The 23,740-nt window shown below is 44.7% G+C and overlaps 4 protein-coding genes across 6 annotated transcripts; all 4 read right to left on the reverse strand.

Annotated features, from left to right (window-relative positions):
* Positions 1-266: 266 nt before the first annotated feature.
* plbd2 (phospholipase B domain containing 2) lies at positions 267-4,619 on the reverse strand. The gene is made up of 12 exons (XM_047048295.1): positions 4,387-4,619; positions 4,021-4,114; positions 3,755-3,913; positions 3,545-3,645; positions 3,153-3,367; positions 2,921-3,015; positions 2,640-2,800; positions 2,255-2,350; positions 2,079-2,150; positions 1,816-1,968; positions 1,386-1,548; positions 267-816 (listed from the first exon to the last, which is right to left on the reverse strand). The coding sequence occupies exons 1-12, from the start codon at positions 4,617-4,619 to the stop codon at positions 646-648; spliced, it is 1,713 nt and encodes a 570-aa protein (XP_046904251.1). The 3' UTR covers positions 267-645.
* A 149-nt stretch (positions 4,620-4,768) lies between these two features.
* On the reverse strand, positions 4,769-11,349 carry rbm19 (RNA binding motif protein 19). Its single transcript, XM_047048294.1, has 24 exons — positions 11,220-11,349; positions 10,784-10,966; positions 10,575-10,685; positions 10,405-10,449; positions 9,969-10,212; positions 9,570-9,868; positions 9,367-9,426; positions 9,162-9,240; positions 8,991-9,062; positions 8,695-8,901; positions 8,374-8,504; positions 8,177-8,295; positions 7,894-7,990; positions 7,642-7,752; positions 7,357-7,557; positions 6,950-7,019; positions 6,608-6,771; positions 6,461-6,521; positions 6,293-6,372; positions 6,130-6,185; positions 5,906-6,019; positions 5,624-5,735; positions 5,389-5,509; positions 4,769-5,254 (listed from the first exon to the last, which is right to left on the reverse strand). The coding sequence occupies exons 1-24, from the start codon at positions 11,253-11,255 to the stop codon at positions 5,172-5,174; spliced, it is 2,856 nt and encodes a 951-aa protein (XP_046904250.1). The 5' UTR covers positions 11,256-11,349; the 3' UTR covers positions 4,769-5,171.
* A 592-nt stretch (positions 11,350-11,941) lies between these two features.
* On the reverse strand, positions 11,942-17,952 carry LOC124486591 (solute carrier family 2, facilitated glucose transporter member 11-like). 2 transcript variants are annotated; one of them, XM_047048300.1, is made up of 12 exons: positions 17,840-17,952; positions 17,344-17,442; positions 16,774-16,934; positions 16,548-16,672; positions 16,329-16,458; positions 15,745-15,893; positions 15,133-15,320; positions 14,808-14,918; positions 13,031-13,132; positions 12,830-12,905; positions 12,618-12,745; positions 11,942-12,470 (listed from the first exon to the last, which is right to left on the reverse strand). In XM_047048300.1, exons 1-12 carry the CDS (start codon positions 17,858-17,860, stop codon positions 12,279-12,281), a joined length of 1,482 nt encoding a protein of 493 aa, XP_046904256.1. In that variant the 5' UTR covers positions 17,861-17,952; the 3' UTR covers positions 11,942-12,278. The 2 variants fall into 2 exon arrangements, with proteins under 2 accessions (XP_046904256.1, XP_046904255.1); XM_047048299.1 differs by having other exon boundaries at positions 17,655-17,921.
* A 466-nt stretch (positions 17,953-18,418) lies between these two features.
* On the reverse strand, positions 18,419-23,485 carry LOC124486590 (solute carrier family 2, facilitated glucose transporter member 11-like). 2 transcript variants are annotated; one of them, XM_047048296.1, is made up of 12 exons: positions 22,818-23,485; positions 22,487-22,585; positions 21,865-22,025; positions 21,650-21,774; positions 21,423-21,552; positions 21,065-21,213; positions 20,452-20,639; positions 20,160-20,270; positions 19,869-19,970; positions 19,623-19,698; positions 19,155-19,282; positions 18,419-18,897 (listed from the first exon to the last, which is right to left on the reverse strand). In XM_047048296.1, exons 1-12 carry the CDS (start codon positions 22,890-22,892, stop codon positions 18,703-18,705), a joined length of 1,539 nt encoding a protein of 512 aa, XP_046904252.1. In that variant the 5' UTR covers positions 22,893-23,485; the 3' UTR covers positions 18,419-18,702. The 2 variants fall into 2 exon arrangements, with proteins under 2 accessions (XP_046904252.1, XP_046904253.1); XM_047048297.1 differs by having other exon boundaries at positions 18,420-18,897; positions 23,264-23,368.
* Between the last annotated feature and the right edge of the window lie 255 nt (positions 23,486-23,740).

Raw genomic sequence — 23,740 nt, forward strand, 5'->3', positions numbered from 1 at the left:
CATGCTTTCTGTGCTCTGATTGGATCTTTCGTTTGACACGCCCACACAATGTAAAAACAGTATCAGAGCCTGTTTAAGGATTTTGTTTATTTATTTAGTAGACATTCTCTGACAGTATGCTATATGCATAGTTAGGCTGTATGTTTTCTTCATGAGCATTTCAAATGTATTTAACTTTAATCTATTTAGATTTATTTCGAAATGTCAAATGTGCCATTAACTATATCTGTACCAAGCCAAAGTTCAGCAAAAAAAAACACACAAGGTGAAATTCATGACCATTTTATTTTACAGACACAAAAGAACAAATCAAATATAGAAATGTTATGAAACTTTTAATTGAATGTACATTTAAAGATAAGACACAATGAAATGTAATTCTGATCATATCATTACATCACATGGTTCTCCATAGTCTAAAATTGTGCAAAACTCATTCTGTATTGCTACAAAAACATTTCCCAAACCTATGCCCTTTGTTAATCCTTTTCCATAAGAAACAAAAAACACTTGATTTCAAGATGTGGAGGTGATGCAAATTTAGGAGAAAACCAAGTGAAGGAACAGGGTTTATCGGGCCTGGGGGGTCATGTGCAGGTTTGAGGGGCCAGGGAAAATGCTGATGTGAAAGATGAAGAACAGTTGTCATGGTTTCCAGGTGACGTGCACAGGTTTGAAGTCCCAGGTGTCAGGGTGACCCATGTGTATCAGGTCTTTGTAAGGCGAGGTGCTCCACTGGAAGACCGGAACCTGGTCCCAGGTGGGTCCACTAACTGCCACCAACTCATAATTACGGAACATTCCATATGACGTCAGCTGCACAGGAACACACACACACACACACACACACAACAACCAATCAGTAATTATACACAAACACCAATCAGTGATCTATGGTCTGCCCCCTAACCCATGACACACATAAGCAATGTTCAGTGCCGACATTATCCCTACCTCTAATCAACTCAATGAACTGTACTAATCTTGAATTCTTGAAAGACATTCAAGAAGCACACCAGAGACTGATCAGTCTAAGTACCAGCAAAATCATTTAAATATTGTTTCCAGCAGAGAAACAGGAACCTGCTGAGACATGAGGGTGTGTGGGTAGAGGGGGAAGTGAGGGAGGAGTGAAAGAGGCCAGACAGGAAGTGAGGGAGGAGTGAAAGAGGCCAGACAGGAAGTGAGGGAGGAGTGAAAGAGGCCAGACAGGAAGTGAGGGAGGATTGAAAGAGGCCAGACAGGAAGTGAGGGAGGAGTGAAAAAGGCCAGACAGGAAGTGAGGGAGGCGTTAAAGAGGCCAGACAGGAAATGAAGGAGGAGTGAAAGAAGCCAGACAGGAAGTGAGGGAGGAGTGAAAGAAGCCGACAGGAAGTGAAACGGACCTTCATGTCTGTCCCGCCGTGCTGCCTCTGTCTCAGGGCTCCAAACGGGTACGTCCCGTTAGCAGGGTTCAGGTCGGAGCGGGCCGAGATGGTGTTCTCTCCGTTACCTGCTGGGTCGCAGCCCTCGCACCTCGACAACGGATCCTCCTTGAAGTTGTTGTACCTGAGAAGAGACGCGCAGATGTGTTTTCGTGGGTCAGGTGGCTATTAATCAGAAGGTTGCCAGTTCAATTCCCGACCATGCCAAATGACGTTGTGCCCTTGGGCAAGACACTTCACCCTACTTGCCTCGGGGAGAATGTCCCTGTACTTACTGTAAGTCGCTCTGGATAAGAGTGTCTGCTAAATGACTAAATGTAAATGTACGCAGGCAGAGAAGAGCAGGAAGACTTACAGGTCACGCTGCAGCGGGCAGCTTGGACTGACATACCTCATGAGACTGACCATGGAGTCCAAGTCTGTAACTGCCGTCTGGTTCCGTTTGAAGATCTGGGCTCTGGGGTTCTGGTCCAGGGTGAACCACGGGCCGAACTTCTTCACCAGCTCTGGACAGCCACTAGCATTAAACACCTCCTCATAGTACCTGTTCAAAAACAAACAGTTTAAATTGTTTAGCCTAAATTCTGAAAGGAAGACACACCTCACGTGTTATGAATGATGAAGAAAGAGCTAACGTTAGCTCTGTGGACTTACGGAATGTTGTAGCTGGCCCAATAGCCCTTCTCCATCAGCTCTTGGGTTTTGTCCATGTGAATCACCAGCCCCCTGCAGTAGCAAGAGACGTTATACTGGTGAGGGTGAGAAGGTGTTCATGGAAAGCAGGATGTATACTGAAAGGCTGCAAGTGGTGGCTGCGAGTGAAAACATACGGAATCTGTTCTAGAACAGTGAAGAGCTTGTCTTTGATGTCAGTCTTCCCAGGAGTAAAGTGCTTATAGTCCACAATCATCCACTGGTTGTTGTACCTGGAAGAAACAAACAAACACACAATCAGAGATAACCCTATCCCAACCAACCTTTGACTCCAGACACCAGAACCATGCCTACTCATCATAACAATAGTACGGTCAGATGACTGACACACACACACACTTCATGTGATGTTTGGTCACTTTCTTTGGTGCCTTTCCTCTGAGCTCCCCCCGCAGCTTTCAATGGAGCAGTTTACTCTCTAACCACTCACTGATCTTAAGGTCAGCAAGATAAGAGTCAATCCTGTGATGATAAGACAAGGCTTACTGTGGTCATACTCACGTTCCACTGTTGTACTTGGTAAAAATATTGGCCCATTCCTTGCCCGAAGAAGCGAGACGATTGGCTACAATGTTCCTCAGCCACTCCATGACTGACTCTATCGGCTTAACAAACTTCCAGAGGTCTGGATTGCTGTTGCCAATGGTTGTTTCCAAGGTAACCTGTGAAGAAATGGGTCTCAAACTCAATACAAAACGACTGGATACAGACTCTAATCTCTCTCTCTCTCCTCAGTCTCTCTATCCTTCTCACACAATCCGACATTCATGCCCAGCTCTTACCAGGCCACTGCTGATGATGTAGAAGTCATCTCCAGAGAAGATGCATCCAGGATAGGAGGAGAAGGCTTGGACTGCTCCGGGAATCGGATCGCCACCTGAGCGTAAAGCGTTGAGATGCAGTAGCTTTATGAGAGACATTGTACACCAGAGGGCTTTAAGGCCTAGAGTTTGAACAACAAACAGAGCCTACTTCAGATGTCAATTCACCATTAAAGGGAAATGAGTGAGGTACCTGTGGGGGATGTTTTAAAGGCAAAGTTGTATTTCTTTATGATGCGCAGCATGGACTGGTAGGTATTCCATGTGTCGTGTGACACCATGAGGTCCTTGTTGCCAGGCAGCAGCTTGATGAGGGCAGAGCAGGAGCCTGAACCCAGAGGCTGTGATTGGCTGGATTTGTTGAGGGCTCCCTCCAGGTCCTCCACATCCCCACCCATCTGGAACAGCCTGCGAGGCAGGCGAACAGAGAGAGATAGAAGGTTCTAGAAAGCTTACATATACGCCTGGCATGTAGATTCTATGTGCGTTATTTGTACGTCGCTTTGGGGAATGGATACAACTCGACGTAGAAGGATGGGGGAAACGAATGTGGGCGAATCAGACGGCAGGTTGTTTGCTACTTACAGGAAACCGAATGGTTCGATGGAGAAAGGGCCGGTGGGAAACGACATCTGACCGTTATAAAGATCCTCCAGTCCCTTCAGCTGCAACAGAGCCAAACGCACCTGGAAGACAGGTAGAGAGGGAGGACAGGGATAAGGTGCTGCTGTAAGAGGACAGGGTTATGGCATGGGTTAGAGTTATTCAGGGCTGTGGTAGGTGTTTGATTTGAACCTGGTGCCAGTAGGGCGATTTGGGGTTCTTGTCGATCTGATCTGTCACCCACTGTAGGTTGGTGCTGATGTAACTCTTCAGACGGTGGCAGTAACCGGAGTGGAACGTGAAGGGCCCGCAGTAGTTCATCAAGGTGTTCATCCAGTGCTTGTAGATGAGCTGACAGGCAGCGAGACAGAACGTTTTTTTTGTGGAACTGAACTGATTTCGCATATGAAGCTTCAAGCCTGCGAGGGTGAGGGGTTATGGAGGCCGGTAAGTCAGACCTGGGACGTGAGAGCTGCTTCCACGGCTCCGGCACTGTACGCCTGGATACTGTCATTGTAGCACCCGCTAGTTGTTACCTCGAGAAAGGCCCATCTGAGAGGAGGGGAGACAGGTTTACCGACTCTGCCAAGTAAATCGTCATCTCTTTTTTTAAATCATGATTGCTTCATGTGTGATCCATCGAAGTGCACTTTGTTGTGGCCACAAATCAACAAACCTAGCAATAAGAGACTGAATCGGTATGGACTTGATGGTTATGGACACCACTCCTCACGGACAAAACACATGATAGAACTACAAACTCATGCAGCCAGTGTTGCAATGTTCAAATTCTTGTGAAGTCAGATGTTTTGGCTGGCTCTTACCCTGAGTGCTCAATGTCGTCGGTAAAGTTTGCCCAGGCGACGTAATCATCTCGGTATCCCTCCACAATAGTCAGTTGTTCCGTTTTTTTATCAAGAACTACCGTACTAATCTCAGCCTTTATCGAATAGCATGAAATAAATAAAATATGTAGAAATACAGCTAAATGTAAAGTTGTTGACAAACGTAGCAGCCTTAACGCCATCGTTCCAGTTAGTGTGGAAGAGCAGGTCATATGATCAACGTTTCAAATAATTTCGGAATAAAAGTCCACCTTCGTCACAAATCCCGTGATGGGTTCAAAGGTTGTAATAAGATTTTAAAAGTTTCTAGATTAAATGGTTGTGTGTAGCGGTGAATGCAAACACAGTTTCTTTGCAGACATTGGACCATTACATTTAATCATAAAACATATCTCAAAATTCAAAAATGACATGTTTCATCTTCAATTGTATACATAAATAGGCTATTTTGTATCAAATGAGCAAATGTACACAGTAATCCTATCTTCTCAGATATGACAATGACGATATATAACCCCTCTCTAAGTCACAACCCCCAGTCTGTATAAACACACTTCAGTTCACTAGTCACAGGAGTCTAGAGATGGAAGTTGGAATTCATTTCTCAACTCTAATGAAAGTCCTCCAGTGGCCGTTACTGAGAGAGAGGCAGTCTCTGAGTTCTTGGAGTCTGTTGCTCAGGTCCATAAGCGGATCTACATGGTTCTCCTGGGACAGTAGCGCTCAGGGCAGGCAGACCTGTGGAGGTCTGGCTCTGGGGGGGTTTAGTCGTCCTCCACCTGTCCCCCCTCCATCGTCTCCAGAATCCCCTCCATCACCTCGGCCTGCTTCCGTTTCTTTGGGGCGACTAAAACGGAGAGGGATGAAAAGATTAGTAAAAGTGAGTTTATAATGTATATCAAATGGTGTAGCTGGTGAATGTTTTGTGTGTGTGTTTGTGTGTGGGGGGGTTCAACGGGATGGGGGCTGATGTTGTGTTACCATGGTAATGCTCTGCAGTTTTCCTGCGCAGCGTCTCCACGGTGTCCTCCGCGTCGGCCCACTCCAGCACCAGCCGGCGGCCGTACAGATGGGTGCTGTGGCACAGAGCGGCAAACGCTTTCTGCAAGGAGGGGGGGGGGGGACCATCCGACACGTCAGCAAAGCACCAGGCGACCTCACTCTCACTCACATTAAGCTGGGAGATCTTGGCTCAGATTGAGCCGATGTATCGGACCTTGGCATCCTGTTTGGTGAGGAAGTCGATGAATCCGAAGCCACGATGTGCCCCTGATCCGGACGCGGCGGCCTTCTTAGGAAGACGGACGGTCTTCAGCTCCCCAAACGTACTGCACACAAACATAAAACAGATCGCTTTGCTGGAGCTACACTCACACATTTTTATATTACAGCGTTTAAATAAATATCTGTTTATTTAAGTATGTATGCTTTTTTTTGTTTTTTGTAAATGTGTGAGTGAGTGTGTCTGAGTGAATGTGTTGTTGAGTGTGTGTCTTACCAGAAGAGCTCTTTTATCTCCTGGACGGTGGCCTGGAAGGGGACGTTGCGTACGAGGATCTTGGAGCTCGTCTGTTTCTTCTCAGCCTGCTTCTTGCGAGGCGTCTTCACGGGCCTGGGGACGACAGGGACACATAGCTGCCCGTCACTAAAGGACCAGGAAGTCCAACAGGACCGGGCGTCAAGAGAGATCAAAAACGAGACCACGTCGCTACGGTAACTCACTTTGTGTCTTTCTCCGACACTTTCAGCTCCAGCTGGTGATCATCGACCTTGGAGTGCTGATGGAGGGTGAGGAGGGAAGGAGAGTTTAGGAAAGCTAGATTCTGGGATGGGTGCAGGGTGGGTGTCATGTGAAGACTTGCCAGGGAGGTGTTTGTGTTTGTACCTGTAGCTGCTTCATGGCTTTCTGCGCAGCCTGAGGGGTCAGATACTGGACAAAGCCGTAGCCCATGGACAACATCTTGCCTGCAGGAACCCAGACAAGACACATAAACATCATGGCTTCCAACACAGTGATCATGAACGTTCGACGACAGCGCTAGCTGATCAGTACCAGTCTTGTCCTTCTTCTTGGAGATGGTGCAGGTCTTTACTTTGCCACATTTGGAGAAGGTCTGGAGGTGAACAAGAAAGGACCTTATGCCAACACGCCAAAAAAAGCTTTTTATAATCTGACCTTTGAGCTTGGTGACTTCCTTACTTCACATAGCGTTTCCTCTGTTGTGCTGAAGTTCAGGTTCTTGATGAACAGAGTGGACCCCGGAGCACTCTCTTCCTCTTCCTCTTCCTCCTCCTCCTCCTCCTCTTCTTTCTCCACCTCTCCTGCCGTCTCTGGTGCTGGGGCCTCTGGGTTGGGCTTTGGCTCTGAGAAGCACACAAATAAATGTTGTTGATGTATCAGGTACTGGTGATGTGATGCAATGAGGGAAATCCTAATGAGAAACACCCAGGAGGGCCCAGCTAAGAAGTAGCAGCAGATGTAAGGGAGGCTCATTTAAAAGGTGTGTGTGTGTGGGCGGGGGGAGGGGGGGGGGGTAGTTACCTGACACAGGTGCAGCTGCTGTGAACACTCCTCCTGGGGCCCACTCCAAATATAGGGGTACGTGTTGGAACTGGAGAGAGAGAGTGTGAGAGAGAGAGAGAGAGAGAGAGAGAGAGAGAGAGAGAGAGAGAGAGAGAGAGAGAGAGAGAGAGAGAGAGTGTGAGTGTGAGAGAGTGTGTGAGAGAGAGAGAGAGAAGGTGTGTGAGTGAGAGAGTGTGAGTGTGAGAGAGAGAGAGAGAGAGAGAGAGAGAGAGAAGGTGTGTGAGTGAGAGAGTGTGAGTGTGAGAGAGAGAGAGAGAGAGAGAGAGAGAGTGTGTGTGTGTGTGTGTGTGAGTGACAGCAGGAGAGATCCATGTGTTAGAGAGAGACGGCTTTTCTTCCATCTCATGCCAGCCCTGCTCCCTCACCTTGCTGTAGGCCAGTCTGGTGAAGGCCCGCTTGGCCTCCGTGGGCTCCAGGAACTCCACGATGGCCGTCAGTCCAGCAGGGGGCAGCACCACCCTCCCCAGGCTGCCGTGAGGCGAGAACAGGCCCTCCAGCTCGGACGCAGACACCCCGCTGGGCAGGTTCTTCACCAGGATCACGCAAGTGCTTCTGGATCCTGCTGCCTACACCAAACGCAAGCAAACAAACGCAGCATGAAGGTCCAGGTGCCATGCACAGGCTGTGGCTTGGTGGACCTGGTGACTTACCTGACTGAAGGAGTCTAAACACACGTGGTTGTCGAGCAGGAACTGACGCGTCTCTTGGACGATCTCCGTTTCTCCCAGAGCCATCCTCACAGCTACACTACCTTTAGATTCCTACGGGGGGGGGGGGGGGGGGTCAAAGGTCAAGTTCACTTCATTATAACAAAAAAAAATTGCATATGTTTTATGTTTTCATGACTGGAGACAAAGAAAGGTACAGTGTGTGTGTGTGTGTGTGTAGACAGCAGCACGCACATGGTCCAGAACTTTGCTCTTGGTGGTGTTGTATTTGTCGGCGATCACATCGGCAACAGCGCTGGTGCCTAGGAACAAGCTGTTCCAGTTATGGGAGCTGGAAAAGACAAAACACACCACGTGCAGAGAGTCAACTCATGACATACGACCTCTTCAACTGAGCAATGCCAACACTGCAAAAAGAAAGTGCAAGGAAAAGCAGCTAAACTACAAAGTGTGTGTGTGTATAAGCTTGTGTATTCACAACTGGAGACAAAGTTGTGTGTGTGTGTGTGTGACCGACCTGGAACTGGCGGCTTTGTCCTTGGCATCTTTCTGGCGTTTGAAGGCGGTCGAGCCGTAACCAGTAGAGTCAGCCTTTTCCTTCTTTATAATGGAGGGAAGCAGGTGCAGCATCCTTCCCTGGGGGAGAGAAAAGATGCTTTAAACTTCACAGAACGTTCTAGATTGCGGTAGTGCGACACTGAACAGAGAGGTCACCTGGAACACGTGTCCGTCCAGCTGGGCCAGAGCCGACACGGCGTTCTCCGGGATCATGTAGGTGACAAAGGCGAACCCCTTAGGCCTCTTGGTGAGGCTGTCGATGGGGAAGACCACGTCAGCCAGGGGCCCTGTGGGAGAGCGGAGAGCGTCAAGCAGGTGCCTAGTGACTGAGCATCCTCAGTTATCTAAAACAGCTGTCCCGCCCACATTTGAAAACAAACGTACGCCCCTGGCATCAAGCATGTCAGAGAGAGAGTTTGTGTGTCATCCTGTCTGTGTGTGTGTGTGTGTGTGTGTCGGAGGAGGAGAGAGGGGTACCGTGCTTGGTGAAGAGCTCTCTGATCTCCTCCTCTGTGCAGGTGTAAGGCAGGTTCCTGATGAAGAGGCGCCCGGACTCGGACACGTCCTCCTCCTCCTCGTCCTCCTTCAGCGTCCGGGTGAAGCTCTTCTCCCTGCCGCCATCCTGTGTGGGCATCCTGGCCTGCCCTCGCACGCCCACATGGAACACCTCGATGTAACGCCCTCCTGAAGACACACATGGCACCGGTGAGACACAGGCCTTCATACGCACTCCCAGACACAGTCGTACACACACACCTGAATCACACACCCACCCATGTAATCTTTATTCTTTTTCAGGGCCTTCTCCACCTCCTCTTCAGAGCGTAGATCCACGTAGACATACCCTGAAACAAGACACACACGCTCAGTTCATGCTGACACAACCCTGCTGAATAGCGTCTGTAACAGCCTGACAGGCGAGAAGGACACACACACTAACACACCTGTCCGGTTTCCCGTCTCGTTCTTGCCGATCCGGATGGCCACAGGCTTCAGAGGGGTCATGAACTCCCGTACTTGTTGCTGGCGGTGTCACACGCAAAAAGAACAGTGACGTTTTTGGGGGGGGAACGCAGAAACAACTAGAACTCGAATGTGGAGAGTGAGCGCTGACATCACTAGACTTGATTCCCACCCTTGTGCACTCACCTCTTTGACATTGAATGGAGCTCCTCTCAGTTTTACTTGGAACTCTGTGGTGGGCTCTGTCTATATGAAACACACACACACACACTGTTAAAGTTTTAAAGACTAATCCAATTAGAAACCCATGACTTCAGGGGATCGGGGGGTGAGTTTGAAGGTTCAGGTTAATGTCGGATGGCAAGGTAAGAAGATAAAGAGGGCCTCACTTCCTGTTTGGCAGACTTGCTGGCTGCTTTGTTGAGGTTTTTATCTGGGCCAGGGGCCGAGGTCGGGGCAGGGGCTGAGGCCGGGGCCGAGGCTTTGGCCTTCAGGACATCTCTGTCTCCACTTTCATAGGCACTGTCAGTAGGCACAGGGCCTGTATCATCTTCATCCTCCTCCTCCTCCTCTTCATCATCCTCCTCCTCCTCCTCACTTTGCTCCACGTTACCCCCTGGCTGTGCTACCTTTGACCGCAGGTACTCCATATCAGACAGGCCAGACTTCAGAGCCTCCTTAGTAGCACCTGTCAGTACAAAAAACTGTCAGTACAACAATCCTCAAAGCTGCACCATTTCCACACATGCAGCTATAGTCAGCAACATGTCAACATGCAATGAACTCACCCTGTTCATCACCATCCTCCTCCTCCGCCTCCATTTCTTCTTCCTCATCATCTGATTGGTCTGAATCAAAGTTGAGGTAATCATCCGACGAAGGCTTCTTCTTGGTCTTCTTCTTCTCCTGATTCGTTCCCTTCCCAACCTCGGGGGCTGCCGATTGGTCCACGACGTCGTTAGCCCAGGTAGGGGCCTGACTGCGGTTCTGATGTACTGACACAAACTCCTTAAAGCCCTGATCCTCTTCCAGCTGGCAGACAGAGAAGACAGGGTCAAACATGGACAACCAGAGACACAACACACGTCTTTTGTGTTATTACAGGCTGTACTAGAATCAGATCTTGCGGTTTTGCTTCAGAACTGTCTTCAAAACCCCTACACCTCTACCCAGTCTCTAACCACTGACTGGCATGTCATGCTTTTCTCTGGGAAACAAACATACTTTTCCTAGAACACTGGGTTTCTCTTCTTTCTTCTTCTTCTTGTCCTGAGCACAAAAGAACACAAAGGAAGATTAAAGACACACTGGTGCCCCAGTATAGGGGGTAAATATTACATGGAGAGATTCAACTGTGCATATTAACGACTGAATCAATCCCTCTCTCTGTTTACCTTTTTTCCCTCTTTGGCCTCCTTGGTGCCTGGCCCTGGGCCTGAACTCTGGGTGTGTTTGCTCCATGCTCTGGCCTTGGTAGGGTCGCCAAACGACTTACACATTTCCACCTGGTCAGACAGACACGCAACACTGAGCCATCAGAGAGGGCCACACTAACTAACCTGTGAAAGACAGGTTGTTGAGAGGAAGAGAGGAAGTTTCTCACCGTAACTCTGGACGTGTCCACGAAGCTCTTGTTAAAGTGCTTCAACGCCTTGTTTGCATCGTCCTCCGTTTTGAAACCCACAAAGCCGAATTTGCGAAACTTGCCATCTTGAGTGAACTTCAAGCTGCAATCTGTCAGGGTCCCAAAGGCTCCAAATAAGGTCCGGAACCTGTCTTCCTTCATCTGTAGACGGAGATACTTTTACCAACTGTGACAGGCTAATGATTTGCAACATGTCACTCGTCATAGAAAGTATTTCTAGTTTATATACATTCACATCCTAGATTACCTCTGAAACGATTAAACTGAGCTAAACTCTCCTAATGTTAGGTAGCAATGGTTTTGCTGAGGCTTGAGATAACACGTTAGCTAGCCGTCTAACCAGTACGTCAAAACTATGCATTTAGTGTAATTTGTCACTACCCCAATTACTTACCCCGTTCGGTAGGTTTTTTACGATTAATCTCGACATGGTTAGCGGAACTGTACTGCATAAACACAGTGAGAAAACGTTAAAAACGAATGTCAACAAGCAAGCATGGACTTATTACTGGGTTGCCATTTTTTGTAGGAGGAGTTGAAGCTAGGCATGACCAAACATTCCGAAACATCGATGGAACGAAGAGTTCATCTGTTCCAGGGCCCTTAAAAATCCGTTCTATAGGGCTGCGCTGTATCATCGCCACCTGATGGTTCACTGTGAGAACTGCACCTGTAATTTACACTATAAACCACTAGATGGCAGTATTTAAGCGCAGCCCAAAGGCGCTGTCGAAACAGTGCCCCTTGAAAACCCGTTCCATAGGGCGGTGCTTTACCATCGCCATCTGGTGGTTTACTGTGGGAACAGCACCTGTGATTCACACTTTAAACCACTAGATGGCGATATTGAAGCGCAGCCCAATGGCGCTGTCGAAACGGTGCCCCTTAAAAATACGTTCCATAGGGCTGCGCTTTATCATCGCCACCCGGTGGTTTACTGTGATAACTGCACGTGTAATGCTCACATTAAACCACTAGATGGCGGTAGGGTCGCAAACTCACAATGACCCAGCATGGAGTCATTAAATATGAATGAAAATGCATCGAATAAAGCCGTTTTCCCAGACACTTTTACAATGGAAATTATACTTTAATACTGTGCAATGCACACTTCACAATTAAAATGTTTACCAAATGTGTATTTTTCAAAAAAGTAATTTTACAATACTTAATTTAAAATATAATCAATGGTTTCACCTGTATTCTAGAAGGTCTTGTTGTAGTGAACACATTTCAACCCCTCAAAACTCACTTGTTCTTTGCTAATAACATCATAGCATGCGTGTGTGTGTTTTGTGTGTGTGCAAAGTCCTAAGCTTAGTGAGTAATGTTCCCAAAATACATATTTCTAGTGGATAGGCAGGTTTAAATTCTGTTATTTCAGCATTCTAATACATTGTGTAATGACATGCACGGCACTGGAAGATGTGGAATGATGAACAGAGGGTGAATTTCACAGTGGAGTCGACAGCAGTGTTGTCTTTCCATCAGTACTGTCTGCTTTGACAGGCTTCTTGGACTGGAACTCATTATGGATCTCCAAGAACGTTTTGTTCTTGGTCTCGGGCACCACCAGGAAAATGTATATCGCCACCAAACAACAAACAACCAGGAACACCAGGAAACAGTACTGCTGCAGCCCAGTCTGTGGACGGAGAGATGTCAACACGTCAGATCTGGACATGGCCTGGTCAACCCCTCCACCTCTTTGTACCAAATGATACTTTAGTCATTTGACACAATTTCCTGCATTTTAAATAAAAAATAAATTCACCGTCGTACAAGCACTTACCACAATGAACGGGAAAACCATTCCTATGAGGAAGAAACTGAGCCAGTTCACAGATCCTCCAATCATGTAGGCAGCAGGGCGTGTAGTCTGAGTGAACAACTCAGTGGACAAGATATTTGTCACGCCGCCTTCAGGACAAAGGCGTGACATGAGTAAACAATATCAAGTCTGATGCATAATGTGTTCTGTCAGTGGTGTTGTTGGTCTGTTACCTGGCCCTAAGCCAAAGCTCAGGATGAAAGCAAAGACACACGCCATGCTGAGATAAGGAACCCATGGACTGGCATCCTAGGGGGGCAGAGATGAGCACAGTGATGGTCTGAAGCCCTCCAGACAACTTTAAATCATCGCATACAAAATAATGGAAGTTGTTTGATGTACTGAGTGTTAAATATAAAAATAAAAAGTCTTACATGGAAGGTGAGGGTCAGAGTGAACAGAATGCACCAGATAGACATGAGGGTGTACCCTCCAATGATGAGCACTTTCCTTCCCAAGCATTCAATAAGCAGGCCCTAAAAACACAACACATGACATGTAAGACATGCAGGCTTTTGTTGAGAACATTGTTGAATGAGACAATCAACTTGGAAAAAAAACCTACAACTAATAACTGGTATAGTGAGGAGTGAGAATGTGTTGGTACAGTTACTAATAACTGGTATAGTGAGGAGTGAGAATGTGTTGGTACAGTTACTAATAACTGGTATAGTGAGGAGTGAGAATGTGTTGGTACAGTTACTAATAACTGGTATAGTGAGGAGTGAGAATGTGTTGGTACAGTTACTAATAACTGGTATAGTGAGGAGTGAGAATGTGTTGGTACAGTTACTAATAACTGGTATAGTGAGGAGTGAGAATGTGTTGGTACAGTTACTAATAACTGGTATAGTGAGGAGTGAGAATGTGTTGGTACAGTTACTAATAACTGGTATAGTGAGGAGTGAGAATGTGTTGGTACAGTTACTAATAACTGGTATAGTGAGGAGTGAGAATGTGTTGGTACAGTTACTAATAACTGGTATAGTGAGGAGTGAGAATGTGTTGGTACAGTTACTAATAACTGGTATAGTGAGGAGTGAGAATGTGTTGGTACAGTTACTAATAACTGGTATAGTGAGGAGTGAGAATGTGTTGGTACAGTTACTAATAACTGGTATAGTGAGGAGTGAGAATGTGTTGGTACAGTTACTAATAACTGGTATAGTGAGGAGTGAGAATGTGTTGGTACAGTTACTAATAACTGGTATAGTGAGGAGTGAGAATGTGTTGGTACAGTTACTAATAACTGGTATAGTGAGGAGTGAGAATGTGTTGGTACAGTTACTAATAACTGGTATAGTGAGGAGTGAGAATGTGTTGGTACAGTTACTAATAACTGGTATAGTGAGGAGTGAGAATGTGTTGGTACAGTTACTAATAACTGGTATAGTGAGGAGTGAGAATGTGTTGGTACAGTTACTAATAACTGGTATAGTGAGGAGTGAGAATGTGTTGGTACAGTTACTAATAACTGGTATAGTGAGGAGTGAGAATGTGTTGGTACAGTTACTAATAACTGGTATAGTGAGGAGTGAGAATGTGTTGGTACAGTTACTAATAACTGGTATAGTGAGGAGTGAGAATGTGTTGGTACAGTTACTAATAACTGGTATAGTGAGGAGTGAGAATGTGTTGGTACAGTTACTAATAACTGGTATAGTGAGGAGTGAGAATGTGTTGGTACAGTTACTAATAACTGGTATAGTGAGGAGTGAGAATGTGTTGGTACAGTTACTAATAACTGGTATAGTGAGGAGTGAGAATGTGTTGGTACAGTTACTAATAACTGGTATAGTGAGGAGTGAGAATGTGTTGGTACAGTTACTAATAACTGGTATAGTGAGGAGTGAGAATGTGTTGGTACAGTTACTAATAACTGGTATAGTGAGGAGTGAGAATGTGTTGGTACAGTTACTAATAACTGGTATAGTGAGGAGTGAGAATGTGTTGGTACAGTTACTAATAACTGGTATAGTGAGGAGTGAGAATGTGTTGGTACAGTTACTAATAACTGGTATAGTGAGGAGTGAGAATGTGTTGGTACAGTTATAGAAAATAATATTATTTTAAAAATCCCCAAGGGATTGTATGTCAACACAGCAATGATCCAGGGTCTGTAACTGTGTGGGAAGACATAGGGATGCTTACACAGGTTAGGGCAGTGATGCACTCACAGGCACCTGTCCCCACAGCGGCATACGGTATCTTATCCTCTGAAATACCAGCCTGCCTAAACACATAATCTGCATAGAAATAAATCTGCAACGGAAAGACAGAAAACGAATGTGAAAAATCCAATGTAGTTCAGAGATCATCTTCATATTATGTGTACAGTGTGTATTGGGGCGCATTATAATGTATGTATTCATATACATAAAAAAGGCTTTTGATTGTTAAATGAATTAAAGACTTAATGCAATGAGGCGCAGGTGGACATTGGATAAAGGGAGGTTGGTGTCGGTGGCGACCGTACAGCGTTGATGCCGTTGAGCTGCTGAGCACAGTTGATGATGATGATGGAGAGGAGCTGCCACCGGAGGCTGCGGTCTGAGAACAGCTCCCAGGGCTTCCTGGCTTTGACCCCCCCTGCGCTGACCCTCTCCCTCTCCATGTCCTCCAGCTCGCTGTCAAAGTTATCAGTGCCGTGCAGTCGTTTCAGCGCTGCAGAGAGAGACAGGAAACACCAGACAGGGATCACATGGCCAATGTGTCTTTCACAAGTCAAAGGTTCTGCTTATCACACACAAACCAAAAACAAAGGATTTTTCAGCGATAAGTAATAAAAATGGTCTTTGAGAAGAAGCCAGCTTTCTGTGAACCTTCTGATAAATAATGTTCCGTGTCTTGAATCTGCATTCAATGGTAATGTGCACCACAACTGTAAGTCCAGTAAGTCTCTTTCTACTTTTATAACCTGACCTCGGGTGTAACTGACGTACTATCACATGCAGCATGTAAAACGATCACACTAAGGAAGTGTGGAACTCGAATCTAACAGGTGTGAGGACCTCACAAACAGACCTGCCTCTTTGTTCGCTTAACTGTCTGCTCAGTCTAAAATGGAGGCAGTTCTGTGAAGCCGTACCATTTTTACACCCTTGGTCATCTCCTTTGTCGATGAGCAGGTAACGAGGGCTCTCTGGGAACCAGGGCAGAATGAGGAGCTGCAGGAATGCTGGGATACACGTGGTGGACAGCAGGATGGGCCAGTACTCCTCTTTACCCAGCAGTTCTCTGGAAGACACAGATGTAGCACAGTGTAGAATGTATAGGTTTCACAGATGCAGCACAGTATAGAATGTATAGGTTTCACAGATGTAGCACAGTATAGAATGTATAGGTTTCACAGATGTAGCACAGTATAGAATGTATATGTTTCACAGATGTAGCACAGTATAGAATGTATAGGTTTCACAGATGTAGCACAGTATAGAATGTATAGGTTTCACAGATGCAGCACAGTATAGAATGTATAGGTTTCACAGATGTAGCACAGTATAGAATGTATAGGTTTCACAGATGTAGCACAGTATAGAATGTATAGGTTTCACAGATGTAGCACAGCATAGAATGTATAGGTTTCACAGATGTAGCACAGTATAGAATGCTGATTACAGACCATGCGTTTCAAGTACTCAGATGTAAAGTCAAGGATGGGTCATAACTTACTTTAGACCAATCACCTGTCCAGTAAGAATCCCCCCAGTGATGAATATGGAGGTCCCCATCGCCATGGCACCCCGGAGTGCCCTAGGGGCTATTTCCCCCAGGTAGAGAGGCTGAGTGGATATGCCAACACCTGCCAATCAGGTAACAATCTATCAAAGGTGACTTTCATATTTTATCTCTCACTATCTAAAAAAAGGGAGTTCAGGGTGGGATGTTTACCTGCATTAAGCCCTGTGAGGAATCGTCCAACGATGAGGAGTTCAAACGCTCCAGTGGGGAAGCTCAGGCCCATGAACAGAGCCGCCAGCAGGGCAAACAGGTTGTTGAAAAGCAGTGTCCCTTTTCTGAGAGGGAAGGAACACAGATCATCAATACGTACAGATCTTAAAAGGGAAAGGGATGGAAGAGTATTACTGGAAATGATGTAGCAAAACATCTCTAATACCTCCCAAATCTAATGGCTAGTGCTCCACCAATAGATGCTCCAGCAAATCCTCCTAAAGTGAAAATGGACACGATGGTGGACCAGAGCAGAGTGAGGGCTTGCTCTGAGATCTGACTGTCATAACGTTCCAGCCAGGTTTGGTTGATGAAATTCTGCACAGACTGGAGAGAGAAATCATCATCAGACAAAAAACGGAATCTCATGAATACAGCACAGCTGAGATCAAGTTGCTTTGCATTTAATAAAGTTAACAACCCATAACGTTGCCCTGCACAGCTTCTACAATTATTTCTATTATATGGTCGATTCATTAAAAAGGCTCTTTGTGATATTCCCAAGGGTATCAAGTCATGTTTTTATGGTATGACCTACAATTTTGGAATATAAGCCTCAGGAGAATCATGTGACTCAGGCAGTGATCGTGAGATCTTGAAGGCTGCGTGTATAATTCCTATAATGGCGAGAATGTGTACGCAACAGTAATAGCCTACCACAGCATTCAAATGACTCTTGGACGACAACTAACGTTATCAGATGTCTGTAAATGACAATCCAATAAAAACGTCTTACCTTCGTGGGGGCATTGATGATTGAAGTATTATAGCCACACTGAAAAGACCCTCCAATGCAAGCTGCACATACAGCCAGTAGCAGTGATTTGTTAGGAAACTGAAAAATATCATAAGGTGATTAGTGTTCAAAGATATGGTATAGACTACTTGAAGTAAAAACGTATCTTTGTCTATTTACCTTTTATTATTTGTAAACGGGGCTTAAGATTAGCTCACATATATTATCGTTTAATTCTACACGTCTAGTTCAGTAATATAGGCCATTTAGATACAATAACATTCTAAAAATATATATATTATCACACTTACCCTAAATGTTCCCTGTGTTTCTTTTAAGTCCTTAAGTAAAGGCTGAAACTCTCCATTACTTTTTTCTTCATTCATTTTTAGTCTCTAACCGTTTGTATTACGGTTTACAAATATACACACTCTTGCAAAGAAAAGTTTGCAAAGGATCATCCAATTAGAGTTAGACTGAGGTATGTCAGACAAACCTGTGAGAAGAGACATCTCATCTGTCCACAAAACTGTCGTTGAAGCGCTTCAGACAGTGCTTTGCCCAAATCCACCTCTATCTCGACACCCACAAAGGCGAAATATCGTGACGACTGCAAAACAAAAATGCTGACTACAAAGAAATCTTGCTTCTTTTTCCAAGTTGTTTAATTTCAGGAAAATGTTTTAAGATACGATCAACTTAATTGTCTTTGAAATACAGTGCTACAAAACATTTCGTATCAAATAAAAACATAACTATTTTGATATCATAACTATTGCAATTGTATCGTCTACAATTCTACCACACGAGTGGGATATGTAGTAATCATTTGGGCTTGCCTGATGATTGTTTTACTGTTAAGCATTTCTCCTCTCATGGCGCTGAATTACTTCGTTGTTCTTCTTAATAACATGATCACATGCTTCACTGTGGCTGAAAACCCCTTTCAGATTATTGGGGAGGGGGGTTACTCAAGTGAAGAAGTGAAGAATGACTTTACCATCTGTGCTGAAATATTGAAACATTTTTCTAAATGAAACCTAGGCTACACGTGTCTCAAAATTTATTCCTGAGCTGAAACCTATAAAAGACCGAACTAAATGTTTAAAAGTAAAAAATAAACGAAGAAGCTGCTTTTGTAATTTTAATTTAAAACAAATGTATTTTTTCATAAAAAACAAACAACATTTAGTATTCATACCATATTAAGATAAAGAACAGCACCTAATTAATTGTAATGCTTTGTACATTCACACATTATATAGTTAGAATGGGTTACATCTTGATTCCAGTTTTGGAAGCAGGTGTTATGACATACATGGCATTGGAAGATGTGGAATGATGAACAGAGGGTGAGTTTCACTGTGGAGTCGACAGCAGCGTGGTCTTTCCGTCAATACTGTCTGCTTTGACAGGCTTCTTCTTGGACTGGAACTCATTATGGATCTCCAAGAACGTTTTGTTCTTGGTCTCGGGCACCACCAGGAAAATGTATATCGCCACCAAACAACAAACGACCAGGAACACCAGGAAACAGTACTGCTGCAGCCCAGTCTGTGGACAGAAAGATGTCAACACGTCAGATCTGGATCTGGTCTGGTCAACCCTGTGGCAACCATCTCTCCTTTAAGTAACTTTAATTGTATAATTGACACCATGTCCTACACTCTGGAAAAGACCTGACCGGTCGCACCTACAGAGGGACAAACACTGGTGACAGGGGTGGTACCATGTGATGTACGTCCATAACATACCTGTGAATATTAACGACATTTGTTGGTCGTATCTTTAAAGTCACAGGAAGCACTTACCACAATGAACGGGAAAACCATTCCTATGAGGAAGAAACTGAGCCAGTTCACAGATCCTCCAATCATGTAGGCAGCAGGGCGTGTAGTCTGAGTGAACAACTCAGTGGTCAAGATGTTTGTCACGCCGCCTTCAGGACAAAGAAGAAGAATCGTTAACCCTGTGTTATCTTCGGGTCATTGTGACCCACCGTCGTATTGCAACAACTTTACCGCATACAAAAACAAAGTGAAGCATTTTCTTTTAACCGTTGGGCTGTCTCAGACCCCCCACATTGCAAAGTTTAAAATACAATTATTTTTATTTGGTTTTGTATTGGGTAAAATTGGGTAAACACAACAATGGTTTGTTATGAACCTCTGGGTCATGTGACCCGAAGGCAGCACAAGGGTCAAATGAGTAAACACCTTTAGGTCAGACTGACTCTCAGATGTGTGATGTGGTCTGTCAGTGGTGCCGTTGTCTGTTACCTGGCCCTAAGCCAAAGCTCAGGATGAAAGCAAAGATACACGCCATGCTGAGATAAGGAACCCATGGACTGGCATCCTAGGGGGGGGGGGGGGGGGGGGGGGGTAAAGATGAGGGAAAATCAAATATCTGAGAGGGGTAGAAGCTATCCAGGCAACTGCAAATCACACATGCTTGTTGTTTCAATAGATACAGTAGATGGATGGATAGATACACATAGAACATCATATCAAAATAAAAAGCCTTACTTGGAAGGTGAGGGTCAGAGTGAACAGAATGCACCAGATAGACATGAGGGTGTACCCTCCAATGATGAGCACTTTCCTTCCCAAGCATTCAATAAGCAGGCCCTAAAAACACAACACAGCACAAAAAGGCAACAAGTCGATGAAAACATTGTCAAACCATGACAGCTCATCGTCATTTTGAGATTGAGAAGAGAGAATTTGCTGGAAAAAAAAGATGAAACATCCAAGGGAGTGCATGTCAGCAATGTTCCAGTGTCTGGAAATGTGTAGAAAGACAAAGGGTATACTTACACAAGTAAGGGCAGTGATGCACTCACAGGCACCCGTTCCCACAACAGTGTACGGTATCTTATCCTCTGAAATACCAGCCTGCCTAAACACATAATCTGCATAGAAATAAATCTGCAAAAGAGAGACAAACAACATCACTTTAGAGTACCATCCAATTATCAGTAACTTTCATTTGTTTGTTTATTTGACCCTGAATATGCTTTGATATTTCCATGTATAAATTAAATATTGACGTGTGAGTGTGTGAGGTGGTTGTGTGGCGGAGGGAGGTTGGTGTCGGTGGCGTCCGTACAGCGTTGATGCCGTTGAGCTGCTGAGCACAGTTGATGATGATGATGGAGAGGAGCTGCCACCGGAGGCTGCGGTCTGAGAACAGCTCCCAGGGCTTCCTGGCTTTGACCCCCCCTGCGCTGACCCTCTCCCTCTCCATGTCCTCCAGCTCGCTGTCAAAGTTATCAGTGCCGTGCAGTCGTTTCATTGCTGCAGAGAGACACAGGAAACACCAGACAGGGATCACATGGTCTTCCATTTGTTCAGCTTTTCATGCATTCACAGATTCATTCAGCTAGCAAAGAAATTGAGCATTCATCTATGAGACGTAAGGAAGATGGTCTTTGTGAAACCGGCCTTTGGTGTGAACCTGCTGTGAGTCATGTGCTTGGCTTGAATCTGTGGTCAGAGGCACCTCCAGGGGAACTTATTCCACAATTGATGTTTACGGTGGTATTTATGACCTAATATGGGGGTGACTTCCTGTCATGTGCAGCTTGCAAAATCAATCTTCAGGCCAAGAGGAAGAGTTATGCAGAAGCCCCCAAAAATAGACTTGTATGTTTCCAAGCGTATCTGAACTGTTAGATCAGTATAAGATGTCATCAAATGGAGGCAGTTCTGTGAAGCCATACCAGTTTTACACCCTTGGTCATCTCCTTTGTCGATGAGCAGGTAACGAGGGCTCTCTGGGAACCAGGGCAGAATGAGGAGCTGCAGGAATGCTGGGATACACGTGGTGGAAAGCAGGATGGGCCAGTACTCCTCTTTACCTAGCAGTTCTCTGGAAGACACAGATGTAGCACAGTATAGAATGTATAGGTTTCACAGATGTAGCACAGTATAGAATGTATAGGTTTCACAGATGTAGCACAGTGTAGAATGTATAGGTTTCACAGATGTAGCACAGTATAGAATGTATAGGTTTCACAGATGACAGTAGATATATCTATCTATATATCCATAGAGCTCTGTGAGGAGTAGTCAGCTTACTTTAGACCAATCACCTGTCCGGTAAGAATCCCCCCAGTGATAAATATGGAGGTCCCCATCGCCATGGCACCCCGGAGTGCCCTAGGGGCTATTTCCCCCAGGTAGAGAGGCTGAGTACAAATGCCAATACCTGCCAATCAGAAGACAAGATGGCATAAGAGGCATATCTATACCCAGGAACTTGTATGTTACATTTATGAAATAGTTTCCCCCATTAGGATGTTTACCTGCATTAAGCCCTGTGAAGAATCGTCCAACGATGAGGAGTTCAAACGCTCCAGTGGGGAAGCTCAGGCCCATGAACAGAGCCGCCAGCAGGGCAAACAGGTTGTTGAAAAGCAGTGTCCCTTTTCTGAGAGGGAAGGAACACAGATCATCAATACATGCAGATAAACTGATCAAAACAGCCTGTATACCTATTACAAGGAAAGACAAAACATACCTCCCAAATCTAATGGCTAGTGTTCCACCAATTGATGCCCCAACAAATCCTCCTATAGTGAAAATGGACACGATGGTTGACCAGAGCAGAGTGAGGGCTTGCTCAGAGATCTGACTGTCATAACGTTCGAGCCAGGTTTGATTGATGAAATTCTGCACAGACTGGAGAGAAAAAAGCATCACAGAGCAGTCTGAAGATCTCTTAAAATCAGATCCCAACTGTAATGTATATTTATTTTAATTAGCATGAAATTATGTAAACAACCCCATACGTTGAACTTGAATGCATATTAGGAAGGCAGGACGCATTCAAGTTCAAAGTTGGTTACAGTGTTCTCCATAGTTCATTGTGATACACTTGTAACACCAAAGTAAATCAAGAAATGCTGGTGTGACCTACAGTCTTGTTGGCAGATAAACCTCGGGGTCTTCATGTGACTCAAACTGTGACTATGTGTTCTGCGTGGGGACTGTGCGCATAATTTTAATTTTGTGGTGTGTAACATGTTGACACAAAAAGGTTACGTTATATAAACAGAATGACGGTTCAACATTTACTCACACTAACATTATCTTAACTTAAGTAGCCGGCAGATACAAATGTAAGTGATCTAACTACTTACCTTTGTGGGAGCATTGATTATTGAAATATTATATCCATACTGAAAAGTCCCTCCTATACATGCTGCACAAACAGCCAGTAGAAGCGATTTGTTAGGAACCTGCAACAATAATAACGTGTTTAGCATTCTAGGCCTACAAATGACACATATTAAACATGTGGGGTTTGAACATGTAGCCTACAGCCCATAGAACAGACCTATCAATAACAAGGCTATTTTCATTTTTTAAATATATGATTTTGTCTTTTGCTTTCATAAGGAATGATTGCTAAGGGTTGTCTCGTCAACATTTAAACTTAGTCCAATAATAATAGACTAATATTACACCTACCTTAAATGTCCCCTTTGTTTCTTTTATGTCTTTAAGTAAAGGCTGATGTTCCTCGTTTCTTTTATCCCTCGTCATTTTTATTCTAAGTTTCCTACTCTACAGTTTCTGTTATGGTCTACAAATGTTAACAATCTCGCAAAGAAAAAGTTCTCAATGGGCTCATCCTTCAGCGGGAAACCTCTCGTCAACTGGACGAGGATCCCAGTTAATATAGTGAACATGATACAATTGATGAGTTGTCCTTTCTAAAGCATACACAATTACATTTGCATGGTTTTTTTCTCCTTCACGGAAGCACAGTACAGCTCTAAGTTGCCTACTGAAAAGACGTGCAGAAATGTATTTCACCGTGGATGCAGCTAATCAATTTTTGGCGGAAATAATCTTAGAGAACTTGAGGAAAAAGTAGAAACCTGTTGATGATTCAATAAAAAACATCAGCCTACCTCTTTCTTTGATTCTGTTGACTCTTCATTTCTGTTCATTTTAAAAGTTGATAATCGAATGAAAATATACAGCACACATTTAATCAAATGCCACTGCAGTCTGATTCTGGATTACAATTATCTGGTAGCAGAATGATTTGACCTAATAGGGAATTTGTAAGGCGTGACTTACCTTAAGATGTTTCAATTAAACACCATGGGGCGTCACACCATGGGGCGTCTAGTGAACTTTGACAACAGCATTCCAAGCGCCCGATACAAACTAAAAACAGTGTTTAGGAACTATGAGAAGCCTACATCATGTTTACCCCCCAAATTACATAAAGTTGGAACTTATTTAACCATAAACATTATACCATAATATAACCCTTTATATAATCATACATTTATATAAAGACCTCATTGTTTCTGAAGTCAAGTGACCACAAAAGCTTATAATCCTCTACCCAGCCTGCAGCCAATCATTCCAGAGGTCAG

The sequence above is a fragment of the Hypomesus transpacificus genome, chromosome 24 (genome assembly GCF_021917145.1).
Source record: "Hypomesus transpacificus isolate Combined female chromosome 24, fHypTra1, whole genome shotgun sequence".
In the NCBI taxonomy this organism is placed as follows: Eukaryota; Metazoa; Chordata; class Actinopteri; order Osmeriformes; family Osmeridae; genus Hypomesus; species Hypomesus transpacificus.

What these genes read in the sequence shown, in the direction of transcription:
- plbd2 (XM_047048295.1), bottom strand. Translation starts at nt 4,619, where the DNA reads ATGACCTGCTCTTCCACACTAACTGGAACGATGGCGTTAAGGCTGCTA. An exon ending in AATCGCCCTACTGGCACCAG is followed by an intron (nt 3,646 to 3,754) that starts GTTCAAATCAAA and finishes CCTGTCTTCCAG; the next exon opens with GTGCGTTTGGCTCTGTTGCA. An exon ending in ACGGCGGGACAGACATGAAG is followed by an intron (nt 817 to 1,385) that starts GTCCGTTTCACT and finishes GTTCCTGTGCAG; the next exon opens with CTGACGTCATATGGAATGTT.
- rbm19 (XM_047048294.1), bottom strand. Translation starts at nt 11,255, where the DNA reads ATGTCGAGATTAATCGTAAAAAACCTACCGAACGGG. An exon ending in AACCCAGTGTTCTAGGAAAA is followed by an intron (nt 10,213 to 10,404) that starts GTATGTTTGTTT and finishes TCTGTCTGCCAG; the next exon opens with CTGGAAGAGGATCAGGGCTT. An exon ending in AGAGCAAAGTTCTGGACCAT is followed by an intron (nt 7,753 to 7,893) that starts GTGCGTGCTGCT and finishes CCCCCCCCGTAG; the next exon opens with GAATCTAAAGGTAGTGTAGC.
- LOC124486591 (XM_047048299.1), bottom strand. Translation starts at nt 17,729, where the DNA reads ATGAATGAAGAAAAAAGTAATGGAGAGTTTCAGCCTTTACTTAAGGAC. An exon ending in TCATCAATGCCCCCACGAAG is followed by an intron (nt 16,935 to 17,343) that starts GTAAGACGTTTT and finishes TTCTCTCTCCAG; the next exon opens with TCTGTGCAGAATTTCATCAA. An exon ending in TGACCAAGGGTGTAAAAATG is followed by an intron (nt 15,321 to 15,744) that starts GTACGGCTTCAC and finishes CTCTCTCTGCAG; the next exon opens with CGCTGAAACGACTGCACGGC.
- LOC124486590 (XM_047048296.1), bottom strand. Translation starts at nt 22,892, where the DNA reads ATGACGAGGGATAAAAGAAACGAGGAACATCAGCCTTTACTTAAAGAC. An exon ending in CTTCACAGGGCTTAATGCAG is followed by an intron (nt 21,553 to 21,649) that starts GTAAACATCCTA and finishes TCTGATTGGCAG; the next exon opens with GTATTGGCATTTGTACTCAG. An exon ending in GGACAGGTGATTGGTCTAAA is followed by an intron (nt 21,214 to 21,422) that starts GTAAGCTGACTA and finishes TGTGTCTTCCAG; the next exon opens with AGAACTGCTAGGTAAAGAGG.